Source organism: Sus scrofa, chromosome 12 (genome assembly GCF_000003025.6).
Source record: "Sus scrofa isolate TJ Tabasco breed Duroc chromosome 12, Sscrofa11.1, whole genome shotgun sequence".
Taxonomy (NCBI): domain Eukaryota; kingdom Metazoa; phylum Chordata; class Mammalia; order Artiodactyla; family Suidae; genus Sus; species Sus scrofa.
This window is the reverse complement of record NC_010454.4, coordinates 26,838,596-26,855,050: the sequence shown is the minus strand read 5'-3', so window position 1 is coordinate 26,855,050 and position 16,455 is coordinate 26,838,596. Positions and strand designations below refer to the sequence as shown.

The 16,455-nt window shown below is 59.0% G+C and overlaps 1 protein-coding gene across 21 annotated transcripts in view; it reads right to left on the bottom strand.

Annotated features, from left to right (window-relative positions):
* CACNA1G (calcium voltage-gated channel subunit alpha1 G) overlaps positions 1–16,418 on the bottom strand; it is a 73,712-nt gene extending 57,294 nt beyond the window's left edge. For all 21 annotated transcript variants that reach the window (XR_002337177.1, XM_021067168.1, XM_021067175.1 and 18 more), the window contains exons 1-5: positions 10,731–16,418; positions 3,298–3,409; positions 2,969–3,102; positions 2,456–2,553; positions 34–193 (exon numbers count right to left, since the gene is read on the bottom strand). Coding sequence is in view for 20 of the 21 variants with exons in the window: in XM_021067168.1 (XP_020922827.1) it covers positions 34–193; positions 2,456–2,553; positions 2,969–3,102; positions 3,298–3,409; positions 10,731–11,146 (920 nt within the window). In the remaining variant the exon portion in view is untranslated. The remainder of the gene's footprint in view (positions 1–33; positions 194–2,455; positions 2,554–2,968; positions 3,103–3,297; positions 3,410–10,730) is intronic.

The window sequence follows — 16,455 nt, the reverse complement described above, 5'->3', positions numbered from 1 at the left end:
TCCAGGTCATCTCTGGGCCCATGCACCACTCACAGGCTGAAATTCTCGGGCAGGAAGCATCGGTTACGAAGCAGCCCTGCCCACAGCTGGACGCCAACGATGCCGAAGATGAAGAAGACGAAGAAGCACAGCAGTAGGACGTTGCCCAGCATGGGGAGCGTGTCCAGCAGCAGCGTGACGAGGATGCGCATGCCTGTGGGGGGGGGGTGCAGAAGCCACGCTGGGGCCGCCAGGCTGGCCGGGCTAGGCTGGCTGCCACGGGCCTGGCAGCACTCCCAGAGGGGGCCCGCTGGGGCCTCTGAGGCTGAGACAGCCCGACTCAAGCGAGAGGGAAACCAACAGACACCTCGAACTCTGCAGGCAGCCCTCACAGTCCCTAACCCCTGCCCGCTATCCCCCTTGGCCTGCCCACACCGCCAAGGATGGGTAGACACGCCACGGTTCCCAAAGCACCCTTCAGCACCGCATCCCACCGCACTCTCCCATCATCATCCTGGCGTGGACATCACCCCCAAGTTACAGATGAGGATGGAGGCTCAGAGAACTGCCCTGACTGGTCCAGCATCGCGGAGCTGCTAAGCGTGGGTGCCAGGACTTAAACCGGGCTCTCTGCTGCTGAATCCCATTCCATGTGCGTGCACACACACACCACACACACACTCCCCTCCTACTCCCTTCTCCCACCAGACGTGGTCATCTGACCTTTCTAAGTTAGAGCCGCCGAAGTCATTGGGGAAACGGAGGCAGAGAACTCCAGCAGAGCCATTAGCGGGCAGGAATTTCCCTTTGAGAGCCAAGCCCTATGCCCTGTGTTTCACTGGGGTTCGGAGCCCCCTCCCTGAGTTTAGTCTCTGCTTGGTCCAGATCCTCCCATCAGGACCTGAGGCGATACAGGCTGTTTTCTTCAGGTGGCTTTCAGTGAAAAACCCCTTCCACGGGGAAAGCCACCACAACCCTGCCCCTAAGATACACTTAGAGATGCTGGGAGTTCCCGTCGTGGCGCAGTGGTTAACGAATCCGACTAGGAACCATGAGGTTGCGGGTTCGGTCCCTGCCCTTGCCCAGTGGGTTGACGATCCGGCATTGCTGTGAGCTGTGGAGTAGGTTGCAGCCGCGGCTCGGATCCCGCATTGCTGTGGCTCTGGCGTAGGCTGGCAGCTACAGCTCCGATTGGGCCCCTAGCCTGGGAACCTCCATATACCGCGGGAGCGGCCCAAGAAATAGCAAAAAGACAAAAAAAAAAAAAAAAAAGATGCTGCCCTCCTGCTCCACTCCAGATCTAGGACATCTGAACCAGCCCCCAGGCCACCAAGCCCCTGTCAAGACCCCTGGTGACTAGTTTCCACCCCAAAGTGCCACTCATGGCCCTCTGCCCTTCTCCAGGGAAAAAGGCTTCTAAGCAGCTGCTAATTAATCCTCCTTGGTGACTGCAGCAGCCCTGCCAGCCCCGTCTTCTCACTCAGTCCCTTTCCCCTCCCCCAGCCCCAGCCCCCTTCAGCTCCTCCGTGCTCCAACTGAGATCAGTTCCTCAGGGTTTGCATTAAGGGAATTACAGCGGTAGTTGGAGGCCTATAAATCTGCCAGCCATCACCTGGGGCGGGAGAGGGGGGGAGGCACGCCCCTCATCTGGAGCTCCCGTTAACACCAACATACCCCAACGACACACTGAGCAGCTCTGCACACACACACACACACACACACGCACACAGCATATACAGCCAAGGGAGCTACTGCTACATCAGACACAGAGCCTCAAAATCACAACGCCCCCAACTCCACTCCTGGGACCTCAGCAGAGACCATCAGCAGCTTGTGTAGGTTGGGGAGTTTCAAGGGGTCCTGAGCAAGGTGGCGGCGGGGCGGGGGGGAGGCAAGGATGCAGGGGGAGCTGGAGCTGCCAAAGCCTGGCTGGCTTGGAAACCAAAGCGGTTTAATTTAGATAATGGTCCCGGGCTTCGGTTGCTGCAGCGGCTTAGAAGGCAGTGGGAAGAGGAAGGAGGCACAGGCGGGAGGATGAGGCATGGCGTGTTCTTTGTCTTGAGAGAAGTCATGCTCGGTGTGGCCAGTGTGGGCTCACCGAGGAGAACCAGACTGCGTGAGAGGCGGTTCTGGCTAGAAAAGGCCATCCCGCTTGGCACCCTCTCCTCCTGGCCTGCCAGCCTCTCCACCCTGCTCCCTCCCACCTCACTGGAGGGGGCAGTAAGTCTAGCTGCAGGGAAGGGGTCGTCTGAGACTCTGACCGAAAATCAGGCTAAAAGGAGTGGCGAGGGTGTCGGGGTCCATTTGGCTCCAGGGACCCAGCTCCCCACAGAGTCTTCCTCTGATGGGGTCTGCCTCTGTATGCCAGGCCTTGATGAGGCCTGGGAGTGGCCAGGAGGTAGGGGTGGGGTCTGAGATTTCCATATGTCCTCTTGGGGCTCTCCGTCCAGGGGCCAAGGGCCGAGGGGTCACTCACTGGGCACCCGGTTAATGGCCCTGAGCGGTCGCAGCACACGGACTGTCCTGACAGCTGAGAAGCTGACGTTCTGCAGGTCCAGCGAATACTCCAGCATCCTGCAGGGAGGGGCCCAAAGGGAGGCCCTTTGAGTCTGAGGCCGCCGTGGGAGGGGGTCAAAAGAGGTCCATAAGGAATCCTGCTGCAGTGGGGCAGCACAAGGCCCAGCTCCTCCCCCTCTACCAAGGGACCCTGAAAAGCCAGCTCTCTATCTGGGGGCAAGGCCACCCCCAAACCAAGGACAGCCGCCTTATCGGAGAACAAACAGCGGGAGGTGTGGCTGGAGGGGCCGTGAATTCAGAGAAGTACAGGCTGGAGCACTAATGATGGGACAGCCCCAGACCCTTAGTGGACAGGCAGGGAGAAAGCAGCTCTCTAAGTGGGCTGGGCGTGGGGGCTGGGGCCACGGACTCCGGCCCCGGGGAAGGGACGGATCTCCCCCATCGCACTCCCTCTCCAAGCCCAGGCCCTCACCCTGCAATAACGATGAAAAAGTCCAGCCGATTCCAAGTGTCTCCCAGGTAACACTTCTTCCCAAAGATGCCCAAGGCCACCATCTTCACCACCATCTCCACGGCGAAGAAGGCAAAGATGAAGTCATCGAAGGCCTGCGGAAGGGAAGGGAGGATGCTGAAACTGAGAAATGGTGGGCTGGGGGGGGGCACCCCTCACTCCCCCACCACCGCCACCATGGGCTCAGGGCGTCTTGTGGAGGAGGCTGGGTTATAAAGATCCGGAGCTTCCCCCTTCCTCCAACACACACACACACACACACACGCACGCACGCACGCACGCACGCTCACCTGCAGGATCCGGCAGCGCTGGGAGTCACAGGCAATGTCTTCACACGGCCGGAACATGCCCAGGGTCACACAGTTGAGAAGGATGACCAACATGCTGATGCGCTCAAACCAGGTACCAGGCGGTCAAGGACACAGCTGGGCCAGGCTGGAGCTGCGCTGGGGGCCCCCACGCCCTGCGCCCAAGCGCCTCCCACCGCTTGACCTCCCCACTCCATCTGAGGGGCAGCCAGGGGCGCTGGGAGGGCCCTGGCCCCCGCATGCATATCACCCTGGCCCGCAGGCTCAGCCCCACCTCCATCATCTCACCTCCCTGGCCCCAGCTTCCTCCTCGGTAAACGAGGAAAAGCCACAAATACCCTGACTGTTTGCACAAGCCATTTGGGGGAGAAAATCGATCGTGCCTGTGGAAATGCCAGGCACCAAGAGTTTGCTGCTGCCTCTGAATCCTCGTCTCCCTACCTCACAGGGAAGATGTGAGAAGCAAATGAGAAAATGTATGTGAATGTGTGACACAAACCTAAAGGCGGATTCCGCCTGCCTTACAGTTTACCAAGCACTTGCCTGGCACGCCACACTTGATGCGCACAACAGCCTCGTGAAACATCATGGGCTGGATCTTCTCGCCCGGAACCCAAGGAAACTGAGGCCCAGACAGCCAACATCATGTGCTGAAGGTCACAGCAGAGGCCCAGATAAGACTGAGGTTTCTGAGCTTCTGAGAGCAGCTTCCATCGCTGCTCAGGCTGCAGGGAAGGGACTGTCACGACCACACTGGCACCAGACAGACAGGCCGAGGCAGATGAGCACCACAGATCTGGAGCCTCAGGCTGCTTCTTCATCACCAGCCCCCGGCCTCTCGAAGCCCTCAGACGGCCTCCAATACATGCACACATTTCAATAATGAGGACACACCAGGCCCGGTTCTGGATGAAAGCCCTCAGCCTGTGCAGAGCTGGCAGGAGCGTGTCACCATCACACCTTCTTACGGCTTCCCGCAAAGCCCCAGACCACTCAAACAGACTCTTGTTTTGCAGCAAAGGAGAGAGAGGGGGTCTTTCGAAACCCTGAGTCTTTCTCTACTTAGTGGATTTCATTTTAAGGGGTTCACTTCTGGCCCACCAACAGGAGAACGTGCACAATGGCCTCCGGACATTAGAAGGTTCTGGGCACCAGACTCACAGATAAGTGCCCAAGCATCCTAGTTTCTCAAGGAGAACATGAAGAGATGGGGAAGAGCAAAGAGGCTAGAAGCAGGAGCCTTGGAGACAGAGTAGGGGAGGATGTCATGCCAGCATGAGCCAGACTCAGTGCAAGGGCCCGGAGATGGAGGATTCCTGTCCTAACTTCACTTCTGGAGAAGGCTTTGGCCAGGGACCCAAGGACTTTCTTGGAGGCTGGTCTCAGCCACACCCCATCTCTGTCCTGAACCTCAGAACACATCCCCTCCCTGGGAGCCCACACTCTATCCCCTCCACCCACTCCGGCCACCCAGGCCCTTTTCCCTCAGACTCACACCCCTGCCACGGACAGGTACCCAAACTTCCCAAGACACTGCAATGTCCCTAACCCCACATCTTCACAGGAATAAGAAGATTCTAGCTTTTGGGGGGTAGGTAGGTGGAAGCGGGAAATAAAAAGAGTGCCCTGGAGTTCCCCTCATGGCTCAGCAGTAACGCATCAGACTGGTATCCATGAGGATGCAGGTTCGATCCCTGGCCTCGCTCAGTGGGTTAAGGATCCGGCGTTGCTGTAAGCTGCAGTGTAGGTCACAGATGCGGCTCGGACCTGGTGTTGCTGTGGCTGTGGTGTAGGCCGGCAGCTGCAGCTCTCATTCAACCCCTAGCCTGGGAACCTCCATATGCTGCGGGTGAGGCCCTAAAAAGAGAGGGGGGAAAAAAAAAGAAGAGTGCCCTGTTTCCATGGAGCTGTTTTCCTGAGTGGAGCTGGAGCCCAGTGAATCGCCCCAGAATGGGGGTCAGGCAGGGGTCACCCTGGGAAAAGGGGGCAGGGAAGGAGCTCCCTTGGGACCATCTTCCGGAAAGGGAAGGACACAAATACCCTCGGGAACTGCTTTCCCCCAGCTACTCCCCACCTCTCCTCCACTGGGAAGAGGGTTCTGGAAGGGGCCCATGTGAACAGATGTCTCTACATGAGGGGAGGTGGGTAGTTCTCCTGGGACGAGGGGCTCCCAGGACACCTGTCTGGGGACACTCCTAATGGCAGTGATTCCACCATGTCATCTGTGCCCTCGTCTCATCCCCCCTCCCTGAGGCGGGGACATTATACATGGAAACCCCTACAGAGCTTAGGTAATGCCTAGCAGGTAGCCGATGATCAGTATATGGGAAGAATGAATGAATGAATGACTTAATCAATCCATCCATTGATTTCCCTCCCTAGAACCCAATCAATCTCCCCATTCGTGCTTCTCTACTTTGTTTGCTTCAATAGTAATGAATTGATGATAATGGAGGAGGGGGGGCGGGGAGGGGGAGAAGTGACACTGTAAAGAAGCCGTCCCTCCTTCTGTCCCCACCTTATACATGCTCACACTGGAGCCCCTTGCAGTCAGAAGCTGCCTCCAAATAACCCTCCCTCCAGTTCTTAACCACAGAAGCCCCTTCTCAAGAGCCCCCTTGGCAATTCACCTTACTTCCAGGTACATCCTGCCTGCTCTCACTTCTCCACTTTCCTTACAGGTAAACAGAAGTGGACAGGGAAAAACATCAAGGCACAGGAAAATGTGAGACAATCTGAATCGAGGAATAATTAATGGAAGCAGGGAGGTCTTTCACCTCTCTCAGGGTAGGGCTCACTTCCTTGGGAATATGGCCGTATGTCACCGTGTGATGTTCTTCTGTTGCCATAACAACAGGAGGATGTGTCACCAGGTGGTGTGGATTTGTTGCCATGGTAATTAAAGGCCCCCCCCCAACACACACACACACACACATGAACTTCCCTTATCCAGGCTGCTGTCTTTCTCGTCCTCGTGCAGGGAAGGGGAAGCGGGGAGACCCACAGGTTATCAGGTTGGGGGGGGACCATGTGACAAATCCCCATGGCAACCCAGGGAATGGGGGACACTGGTTGCCATAGTGACTATGAGAGACCTGTGCGGTCACATGTCTACTGTTGCTATGGTGACTGTCCGGGCTGGAGTGGATCCCGGATCCCAAAGCGGGAGGTGGGTAGGAGAGGGGAGAGGATCTTTCTTCTCCCCACATCCCACCATCAAAAGCAGAGAAAAAGAAAACGCCAGGGTGAGGAGCCCCACTTCCATTCCTCCTCCTCACCTCCCTCCAGGAGAGAGAACTAGAGCATGTTATCTGCACAACTGAATCCTCTCCGTGGGGCTTTATCTAGAGCCCTTGCTTAGTCGAGCGGCTACAAGGGAGAGGAAGGTAGAACGAGGAGGGAGGAGGCTGTACCACCTTCAGGGGCTCAGGGGCATGACTGCGAAGAGAAGCAGGCCCCAGCTGCCCCCTTCCCCACTAGGAGCCTACAAATCTGAGGCCAAGAAGCGCTGGAGAGGACACGGGCCTGGACCCAGGAATCCTGGGCTCCTAGTCTTCTTTGGGAAGGTGGGGTGTCTCATTCACCCAACCCTCGGAGAGATGAGAGATGGGTGTCTCTGGGATCCAGCATCCCCCTGGCGGGGGCGGGGGAGGGGGGCTGAGCTCTAGGGCCTCGGGAGCAGGGCTCCTGCTAAGGAGGCTGAAAGGGGGATTCCCCCAGTGAGCCCCTGACTCCCACAAACCTATTTCCCAGTGGCCTGCCCTCCGCCTGCTCCAGCATGTGGGTGTGTGGGGAGAGAGGTTTCCAGCTGAACTGAACACTGCAACCCAAAGGAAGGCAGCCAGCCCCACCCAGAGACAGAGACGTGAGACACAGAGACACAAGAGAGCCGGCCTGCTGGAATCTTTGGGAGGGGAAATAGGCCAGAAATCTGATTCAAACGTCTGTGACCCTGTGTGTGTGTGTGTGTGTGTGTGTGTGTGTGTGTGTGTGTGTCTGCATGTGTGAGCAGTTGTGTCTGTCGCCATCCTGGCTGAGGCAGGCAGGGCGGGGTGAGCGCTGGGGCGGGAGCAAGTGAGGGGTGAAGGGGGGCTGTGCGCTGGGGTAATCCCAGGAATGGCTCCAACTGGCACTGTGGGTGACAGGGAGTCCCCCAACAGTTCAGTGGAGCAGAGTGTGTGTGTGTGTGACCCAGAAAGAAAATGGGCCTGGGACGGAAAGACTGCCTGGGGTTGGGGGTGGGGGGGCTCCGGCCCTCTTCAGCTGGGCTCTTACCCCCCAGAACCCCCTCTGCAGAGCCTGGGGTTTGAAAATGAGAGGAGGGAATAGGTGAAGAGACAGGAAGAACACCTCCCCGCCCTCCACTTCCTCTAAGGACCAAAATGGAGACTTGTCCCTAGGTAAGAGAAGCAGGGAAACTCGGGACACCGGCCAGTGGCAAGGAAAACTCCAGAAATCCTTGGCGCCCCCTCCCCTCCAGACGCACGCAGAGCTACGACGACGACGACAAGGACGCCGGCGCTCACACTTACTTCTGGAAGCCATTAGGGCTCCTGCTGCTCAGGCCTCCCTTCTCCTCCCACCCCCCTCCTCCTGGCAGGCTCCCTTCTCCCCCTCTGGCCCCCTTCCCACTCCCCCTCTCGGCATCCCAAATGCCAGCCTGTGATTTCCAAATGAGAAAAAGCTGTGCTGGGCTCTGAGCTTGGAGAAACTCCTACACAAACTTCCAGATGTGACACAACAGCCGGAGAGGGAATGCTTAGGATCTCCTTCCCGGGGGGGGGGGGGGGGGAATGCACTCCCTCCCACTTGAGGAAACACACACTGGAGAGGCCAACACACTCCCTCCCCTAGAACCTGCGAGGTGGGGGAGCCTTTCTGGGAGCCCCTGGTCTCCCCAGGACCAAAGCATATGCACTTCTGAGTCTCTCCTTTCTTTTGCAGCTCTCCTTCCCTCCCCAAAACACACACACTCACACACACACACACACACACACACCCCACTTCCTACCTGGGTCTAGAGCCCCTCTCTAGGAAACACAGTCTCTTAAAGAGGCTGAGAAAGGGGGCTGAGAAGACTGTCAAGAGCCTTATTAGCTTCAGTTAGTCAAGGGGAAGTGCCTTAGGTCCTTCAGGCCCAGCGGTGTCTAGAGGAATCTTGTGGAGCCAAGGGAAGCCTTGGATACCAAAAAGAGAGAAAGGAAGGGAGAGACTGAGGCCCAAGAGTCTGTCTGGAGCCCCTCTGGCAGTGAAAACCCAGGTTGCCCTTGATACGTGGGTCTGCTGGGAGTGGTGGGAGCACATCTTACTTAGGCAGCCCCTTCTCCAAGAAATTGGTCCCCACCCACCCCCAGCCAATCCAGGCTTAGCGGCTTCTCCAGACCTAGGCATGCTGAGGCTCCACACCCCAGCCTCCCACCACCCTAGAAGGAGGCCTGCTCCCCCACCCCCAAGATGAGCGGCTGGGCCTCCATCTCGCTCCCCTCCTTCCCGTTCTCTCCACTTGCCCCCTCCCAGAACCCCTCAAGGAAGGACACTGACCCCAGACTATCCACTGAAGCACCTGAAGACAGGGCAGGTGGACAAGTCCTAGCCAAGAGATTGGGGGGGGGGTTTGGAGGGAAAGAGGAGAGAAGATTTCTCTACACCCCTCCCCCACCAGCCTCCTGAAAAGAGGATGGATATGGTGCTTTTTCCCATTCATGGAGAAGGTAGGTGATTAGGCGTGGAGAGAAGGGATGCCCCGAGCCTCTTCTTTTCAGAGACATCTGCTCCCCATTTCTACCAGGATGGGAGACCCAAGATATGCCTGTTCAGCAGGTCCACAGACCTCTGAGGCAGCCCCCCCCCCTTTACTGCAGCTCAGAGAAAAAGAATGGGGCAGAGGATGGGGAGAGGGTGTAATGAGGGGAGCTTCCTAAAGACCCACCGGGTGAGGAGGATGGGGGTTGGGGGGGACCCAGGCTCACATCCCTGCTTTGCGCACTAGAGGCAGCAGAGCTGCAGAATGAGGGCGGCATCAAGCTTCCCCCCCTTCCCCAAAGCAGAGTCCAGATTGGGCTCTCAGGGGTTATGTGGGAGACCTGACATTTCCCACCCTGGGTCCAAAAGAGCCTCTGAGAAAGAGTCAGAGGAAGCTGTCAAGACCTAGGATGGCACCGCACTGCCACTCCTTTCCTTCCAGCGGTGGCGGCGGTGGCGGGACCCACCCGGGAGCCCGGCATCAGTCAGGCGGTGCTTTGTGCTAGGGACTAAGGGGGAAAGGCTGTTGGGATGAGGGGGCTGGGGTCTCTCACACCATTCCAGACTGGGCAGAGGAGAGGGGGGGAGTATTAAATCTATCTCCCTGGAATGTGGGGCTTGCAGTCCACAAACCCAATCCAAGGAGTAGACATGGGATGGTGGACTGGAGCCTTCCTTAGTGAACCCGCTCACAGACTCCCGGTACCCCAGTACTTTCTTGGAAGGGCTGCGGGCTCCCATACCTGCTGTGTGATCAGGCGGGAGCACGCCTATCGAAAGGGGACAGGTAACGTGGACCGGCTTAATCCCATCCCCGGTGTGCCAAAGCTCTTGCCACCGTCTTTCCCTCCACAAGAAAAAAATTAGCACGAAACTCCCTAACCCAACATTAAGCACCTCACATTAATAAAGAATTGGGGAGAAGGGAAGCACTCTGAGCACTGGGCTCCCACTGAAAGGGTCTCGACTCTGGCTCTGGGGGCAGACAGCTTCCCTCCACCACATCTTGTTCTCATTCTGCACCCCTGACATCAGCCGCCGCCGGAATCTCCTTGTTGTGCCTCCAACCCGCGGGGTGGGGGGGTGGGGGTTAGGACCTGGTCTCCGCCCCCCCCCCCGACATCTCCCTCTGGGTCAGTAAAAACGTCAGCCTCAAGGACCAGGTGGGGGCGGGGATCAGACCCTAGAATCCACCGCAAACTTTGGAGCGGGGGCAGGAGGGAAACCCAGGAGATTGCGGTCCCCCTCCCCCGTCCCCGTCCCCGCAGCTTCCTCCCACCCCACCCCCCAAACTCGGAAACCAAACCCAGCTCGCTAACCAGCGGCGGGCGGAGTAGAGCTCCCAGGCTCCCGAAGCTTCCCACATCTGGAGGATGAAGACCCTCCCCTGACCACATCTGGAGAGCATCCAGCTGCAAACCAGCGGGGCACGTCTCCTCTCTTTTCCTGGCCTGGATCCCCCCCACCCAAGGAAGACTGAGGTGTGTGTGCCGAGGTGGGGCTCGCCTGGGGGATCAGCCAAACCTGCTCGCGTCTGTGCTCCCACTCTGATACCCCCTCCCCTCCCTAGCAGCCCCCATCTCATCTGCCCACCTTCCAGGCTCACTTCTCCGACTCACCCGGCCCGCCCCCCGGCAGACCCCCCAGCCCGGCCATCGTGCCCCAGAGGATATGGGTTACAGACCGTGCGGAGACACCAGCTCCGCGGGCGGCTGTCCTGGCTCAAGTAGAAGAAAACCACCGGGGCCAGTGCAGGGTATGGCAGCCCCTCCGCCTCGGAGTCCGCGCTGCCCGGGTCCTTTTCCGCCGACCCTGGCCCCGGCCGGCCCCCGGCTCTCGACAGGTCGTTGAGCCGCATGAAGCTCCGGGGCTGTCCTGACTCCTCGGTGCCCGCTCCATCCTCCTCCTCGTCCATCCTCTGGCCAGCCGGGGCCCCGGGAGGTCTTGAGAGGGGCGAGCGGCGCCCCTCAGAGGAGGTGTCCTCACGCAACCGGGGGGCCCCGGAGGGGGCACATCTGGGGGGCTCTAGGGCGTAGGCTGAGCCCCGAGAGGGCCAATTCAGCCCAGCTCCCCCTGCCCGCAGGGGCATGCTGCCCGCGGGGCGCCGGGTCGCAGGGAAGCCCCGCCCGGCGCGAGTCCCGCTTCCCCAGGGCCTCCGGGGCCCCCCGGGCCAGCCGGCCGGCTCCCCCTCACTTTGTTCCGGCTTCTTCGCTTCGCGCCCAGGCTCCGGTCGCCAGATTCGGCGCCACCTTCCGCGAAGCGGCCCCAAGAAGGGGAGAGAGAAGCGGGGCGGAGGGCGGGGGGGGCCTCCGGGGAGGGGCGCCCCCTCTTCCCGCGGCGCAGCTGGAGCAGGATCTAAGGGGTCAGCATCGTCCCGGCTCCGCGCCAACGGCGGCGGGGGAGGGGAGGAGGAATCTCTTTGGGGGTGGGTTTGGAGGGGGTGGGGGGCGGCTCCTTCCTCCGCTCGGCCGCTGGCTCCGGGTCCAGGAGGGGCGGGGAGGTGGTGGTGGGGCCGTCCCGGGCGGGGGTGGAGGCGGAGATGCCGCCGCCGCAGCCGCCGCGGTGGCTGCCGCTGCCGTTGCTGTCGCCGGCGCCACTGCCTCCTCCTCCGGCCGAGACGCGGAGCGAGCAAGCGAAAGCGGCGGCGAGGAGCCCGGCGCACACCACAGCTGGATCCCTCACTCCAACTTCAAGCCTCGGCCCCGCCTCTCCCCAGCCAACCTCGTAGCCAATCGCCGCGCGCCGCCGGCCCCGAGCTGCACTCTCATTGGCCGGTCGCAGTGGCAGTGCGGGCGGGGGCGCAGAGGGAGAGAGCCACAGCTGGAATCCGGTTCCCACCCCAAAGCCCGGTACCGCCCCTCTCCCCTCCCCTTGCCCCTGAAGGCAGGAGCCAATTAGACGGCTACCAAGACCGAACCCACTTTCCTATTGGCCGCTGGGGGCTCCGGGACTCCTCTGGAGGGAGCCCCAGGGAATCAGAGTATTTGGCTTGGGGTCCTGGGATAGCGTCGCCGGCCCCCGGGCATCATTTGTCCCCCACCCCGAATTGGACGGCAGCCGGAGGGCGGGCCCAGCTCTGGGAGGGCCTAGAGCTGAAGGGAGGCACTCGGCCCGATGAGGGATGTGACCAGGGTCCTTGAGCGAAATCCTGGGTCTCCATTTATTAATCGCCCACCCGGGAGTTGAGCCTGGGAGCGGGACTGAGGAAGGGGTGAGCGGAGGGGAAGTCCCGGGCCTAGGGCTTCAGCCTGGAGGGAGGGGGCTCGTCCTAGGGAAACGGGAGGAGCCAAGGAAAGGCTGGGACAGGCAAGGTCTGGGCGTGGCCTCCACCAACATTTTGGGCTTGTTGGTGCTCCTCCCAGGTTCCTTCTGCAACTTTGATCCTAATCTTCTAACCCTAACCCGCTGACCCAGGCCTCACGTTGAAACTCCAGAGCTTCATTAGGGACCTTCGTGCTTGAACACGTAGCCCCAGGCAGGTCACGTCGGACCAAGAGCTGGGATCTCCAAGAACAGCTGCGGAGCAGAGAGAGGCTCCCGCGAAGGGACCTGTGGGGGCCTCCAGTGTGTGGGAATCGGTAGAAGCATAGAGCTGGGCTTTGCCGACTCTGAACCTGCACAGTTTTGCCAAGACCCCATTCCGTGCCTCAGTTTCTCCCTCTCGAGTTCCGATATGGTTACTGAAGCGAAGAAACCGGAACCAAGTCAGAGGGAGCCAGCGGCTGGCCAGGGCACAGGGCGGGGGTGGTCTCCAGACGCCCTGGGTAAGCTGGACTCACGCCTGCCGGGACTTCTGCAGGACAGGAGCTTCGCTGGGCTACTCTCCTCGCAGACCTCCACGCTCCCGGGAGCAGGTCCACGAGGGTCTGCAGCTACGCGCGCGCGCACACCCAGGTGCAGACCCCGGCCCTTGCCCAGCCTCTCCTTAAAGTCGCGGAGCTCAGTCGGCTCCAGCTCCCTCTCACAGCCAGCGCTTCCCCTAAAGGATGTAGATACCCGGGAACCGGGTTCTGGGCGCTGGGGTGAAGCAGGGTCGGGAGGGCCTCAAGGATTAAGACGTCTGGAAGCATTTCCCCACCTATTTGGGAGACAGACACGACGGAGCCAAGCAGGTCAGTCTATTCCCTCTCCGCTCGCTTACCGCTACTGCGGAGAGGCAAACGGATGGACCCGATGACCTCCTGCACCCGCCCCCCTACCAAGACTCCCCGGCGTTTTGCACTCTCCCAAGGCTGCATCACCCAAGCCTCCCGCTGAGTGAGGTTGGTGGTAGCGGGGAGGGGCTGTCTCAGCTCCGTCCCGGGAGGGTTGCAGGGAGTGCAGTTGGAGAGGGCAGAGTTTGCTGCTGCGCAGACGCCTCCCAGGTTGCCCTTTCGCCGAATCCCTGCACAAGGCACCGAGTTGTGCAAATGAGGCCAGGCTTATTTGCATTTCATGCTAATAAGCCTATCCCTTAAGTGTCTTTCCCTCCTGGAGGGAGTCTCTGCTCTCATTCTACGTGTGCCCGCACCAGAGTCTTGAACTCTCTCTCAGTGGTCCTCTGGGAGAAGGACCTATTTGTGGTTGGCTCCCCGTGTCTGACACCTTCCCTCTAGCTGCTACGCAGTCTGCCTAGTCTGCCGGCCCTTCCCAGACAGGATCAAGAAGCACCAGGGCTATCACCCGAGGTACTGACGCTATAATCATCCCCTCTTAGCAGAGGGGGAAATGAGGACAGAGGAGCTTAACCAGCCGGGTCAGGTTTCCTGATGGTCGGTCAGCAGGCCCCACACCTTCATCCATTTTCCAGGCCACCCCCTGAGCTGAACGCAGTCCTAGAATATACCTAGAAAGGGGGGCAGATGCACGCACCAGCTGGACAAACCATTCCTGGGCTTGGGCCCATCTGAGGCATCCCGACCCCTGTGTGGGACTCCAGGGGACTCTGACATCCCTGCTGGAGATGCTGACTGTTGGGCTGAGTGGGGGAGGTGAGGAGGAAGGCAGGGCCCGTGAAGAAGGCAAAGGAAGCCAGGAAGCCCTAACCCTAACCCTAACCTTAACCCTAACTCCCACCCTCTAAGCCTCAGCTCTCACATCACCTCCACTAGGTGGCCTTCTTTTAGCAAGTATTACAGTGCCAACTAATGCCAAGGTGCTGAGGACACAGTACTGGGTCAGGCCAGTGTCCATAACCTCTGAGCACTTGGCCCAGTCTGGGATAAGTCTGTATTTGTAGTAATGAAGTGTCTGTCTCCCCCTCTAAGCTCTAAGTTCTCTGGTAGCAAGGGCTATGTCCATCTTGCTCACCAGTTTGGCACACAGCAGGTGCTTAAAAAATCTTTGTTAGATGAATGAATACCCTAAGCAGAGAGGGGGAATGAGAGGGAAAAGAAATTCCTTTCTCGGGGTCACAGTTGCCTAACTGTTGTCTAAGATCTGCTCTGGTTTGGGATCTCCTTCCAAGGCCCTGTTCAACCAGCCCCTCCAGCCCCCTCCAGCCATCTTCCTTTTATAGCCTGGATGGCTCCCTCAGGAACCGAGAGAATCTTTTCATAGGTGATGCTCTCTGCTCAGCAATGCTACATTGTCCCATTTAGTCACTTCGCAGCCCTGGGAGTTGGTGGCTGGGTGGGATCTGGGTGGCTGGGTGGGATTTTTTAGGTAAGGCAACAGAGGCTCTAAGAGATGAAATTATTTAAGTGACTGCCCAAACTAGATGCTCTGTTTCTAATGGTCTTGGCCCACAGCTCCTCCAGCACAGTCCTGCCAGCAGAGCAAGGAGCATACCCAAGAGGGACCAGCAAAGGGGAAGAGAGGCTGAGGCCTTAAAACCCCCCATGTGAACAAGACTTGTGCTCAGCCTTGCCCTCTTTAGAAAATGAAAGCGCTCCCAGGAGAACTGATGCTTTAAGGCCCTGACAAGTTCCTCTGAATCTGTTTAACAAATATCATTGTCAAGTGCATGTCTGATAGCAAGGGAAGGGAAAGAGGAGGCACAGAGCAGAAGCCTGGGTGGAGGGGCACAAAACACCAAAGGCACCGTCCTTCACAGCGGTGCCTGGATCTCCTGGGGGAAGAAGAAGCCTTAAGGGTCTTTAGTGTGTGCCAAAGACCCCAGAAAGAATGAGATATGTTGAGTGGTTTCAGGCCAGGCTCTTACCCTCTCTGGGCCTTGAACATCTATCTGTATGGGGCCAAAGTACCCACCTTGCAACCTCATTCATGAGGCTCCATGGGACGACAGAGGGAAGAGGGCTTTGCAAACTGCTTAGACCTTCTCAAGGCCAGGGCTGGGGCTGCCAAAAAGACCTCCTGTGCTTTACCATGCTCCACCCTCTCTCCTCACTGTTCCCCAGACAGGGTGCTGCTTGCCTAGGCCTCAAACTTCCTGGCAAGGCCAGAAGGGGCCAGCCGACCTTGTCGTCTAGAGCCCTAATCCTCTCCAGATGGGCTGGTGGCTTGCACCATGGGCCCAGCTTCCCAGACAAAGCTGACCTGGGTCCCAGGGACCATGTGTGGCTATAGGTGACAGTGTGCAGAGGGTGGCTGTGGTCCCAAACAGAGCTTGGAGTGACTCAGTCCAGTCTCCTAGCTCCTTCCAGCCCCATCCCTCCCCAGGGCTGACATCCCCACAAGCAGTGGCCCCATTCAGATCTCATCTCTAGCAGCCTCCTCTGGTTCTCGGCACTGCTTGGCTGGAAGGCTACAAGGGTACTTAGGCTCAGCAGACCCCTGAAGGGCCCACAGTTGGAGGCAGCCCCATTCCCCTACACGTGTCCTTCCCAAAGCAAGCTTCCCTGTTCCCTCAACCAGCAGAAGCTAGATGGGGGTTCCAGGGCCCATGAAGATGCAGGTACCAAGGACAGGGCTTGTGAGCACCTCCCAATTTTGAGGGAACAGGCAGAGGTCACAGAAAGGCAGAGGCTTTCCCTGAAGCAGGAAGGATTCAGGTTTGGAGAAGGATTTCCAACCCAACAGATGCTCCAACTGAGAAAGAACGCTCTCCCTGGACTGGCTTCTGTGAAAGCAGGGGGATGGACAGAATGACCTCCCGCAGGGAAGCTTGGAGCTGGATAGAAATATCCTTGGCCCTGATAACAGCAGCTCTCATAATGAACCAGAGCATATACAAATGTCACCCTTTCATGAAAGATAAAAGCTCACATGAAGATCCCCCGGCCTCTTTCCCAGCTTAAAATTGGAGAAGACAAGGGGAAGGGAGGGCAGGCCCCTTTCTTAACTCTGCCTGAGGGCAAGGATTGGCCTTTCCCCTCCTGCTCAGGTCCACACCCTGATCCCTCCACCCCCAGCGGTCATTACTGGTCCCCTGACCTCAGCTTCACCCAGGTTGCAAGGACCATGAACGGGGTCAGTCAGCCTGGTGACCTCTGAAGGCAGAGAGGTTGGCCAGGGGCT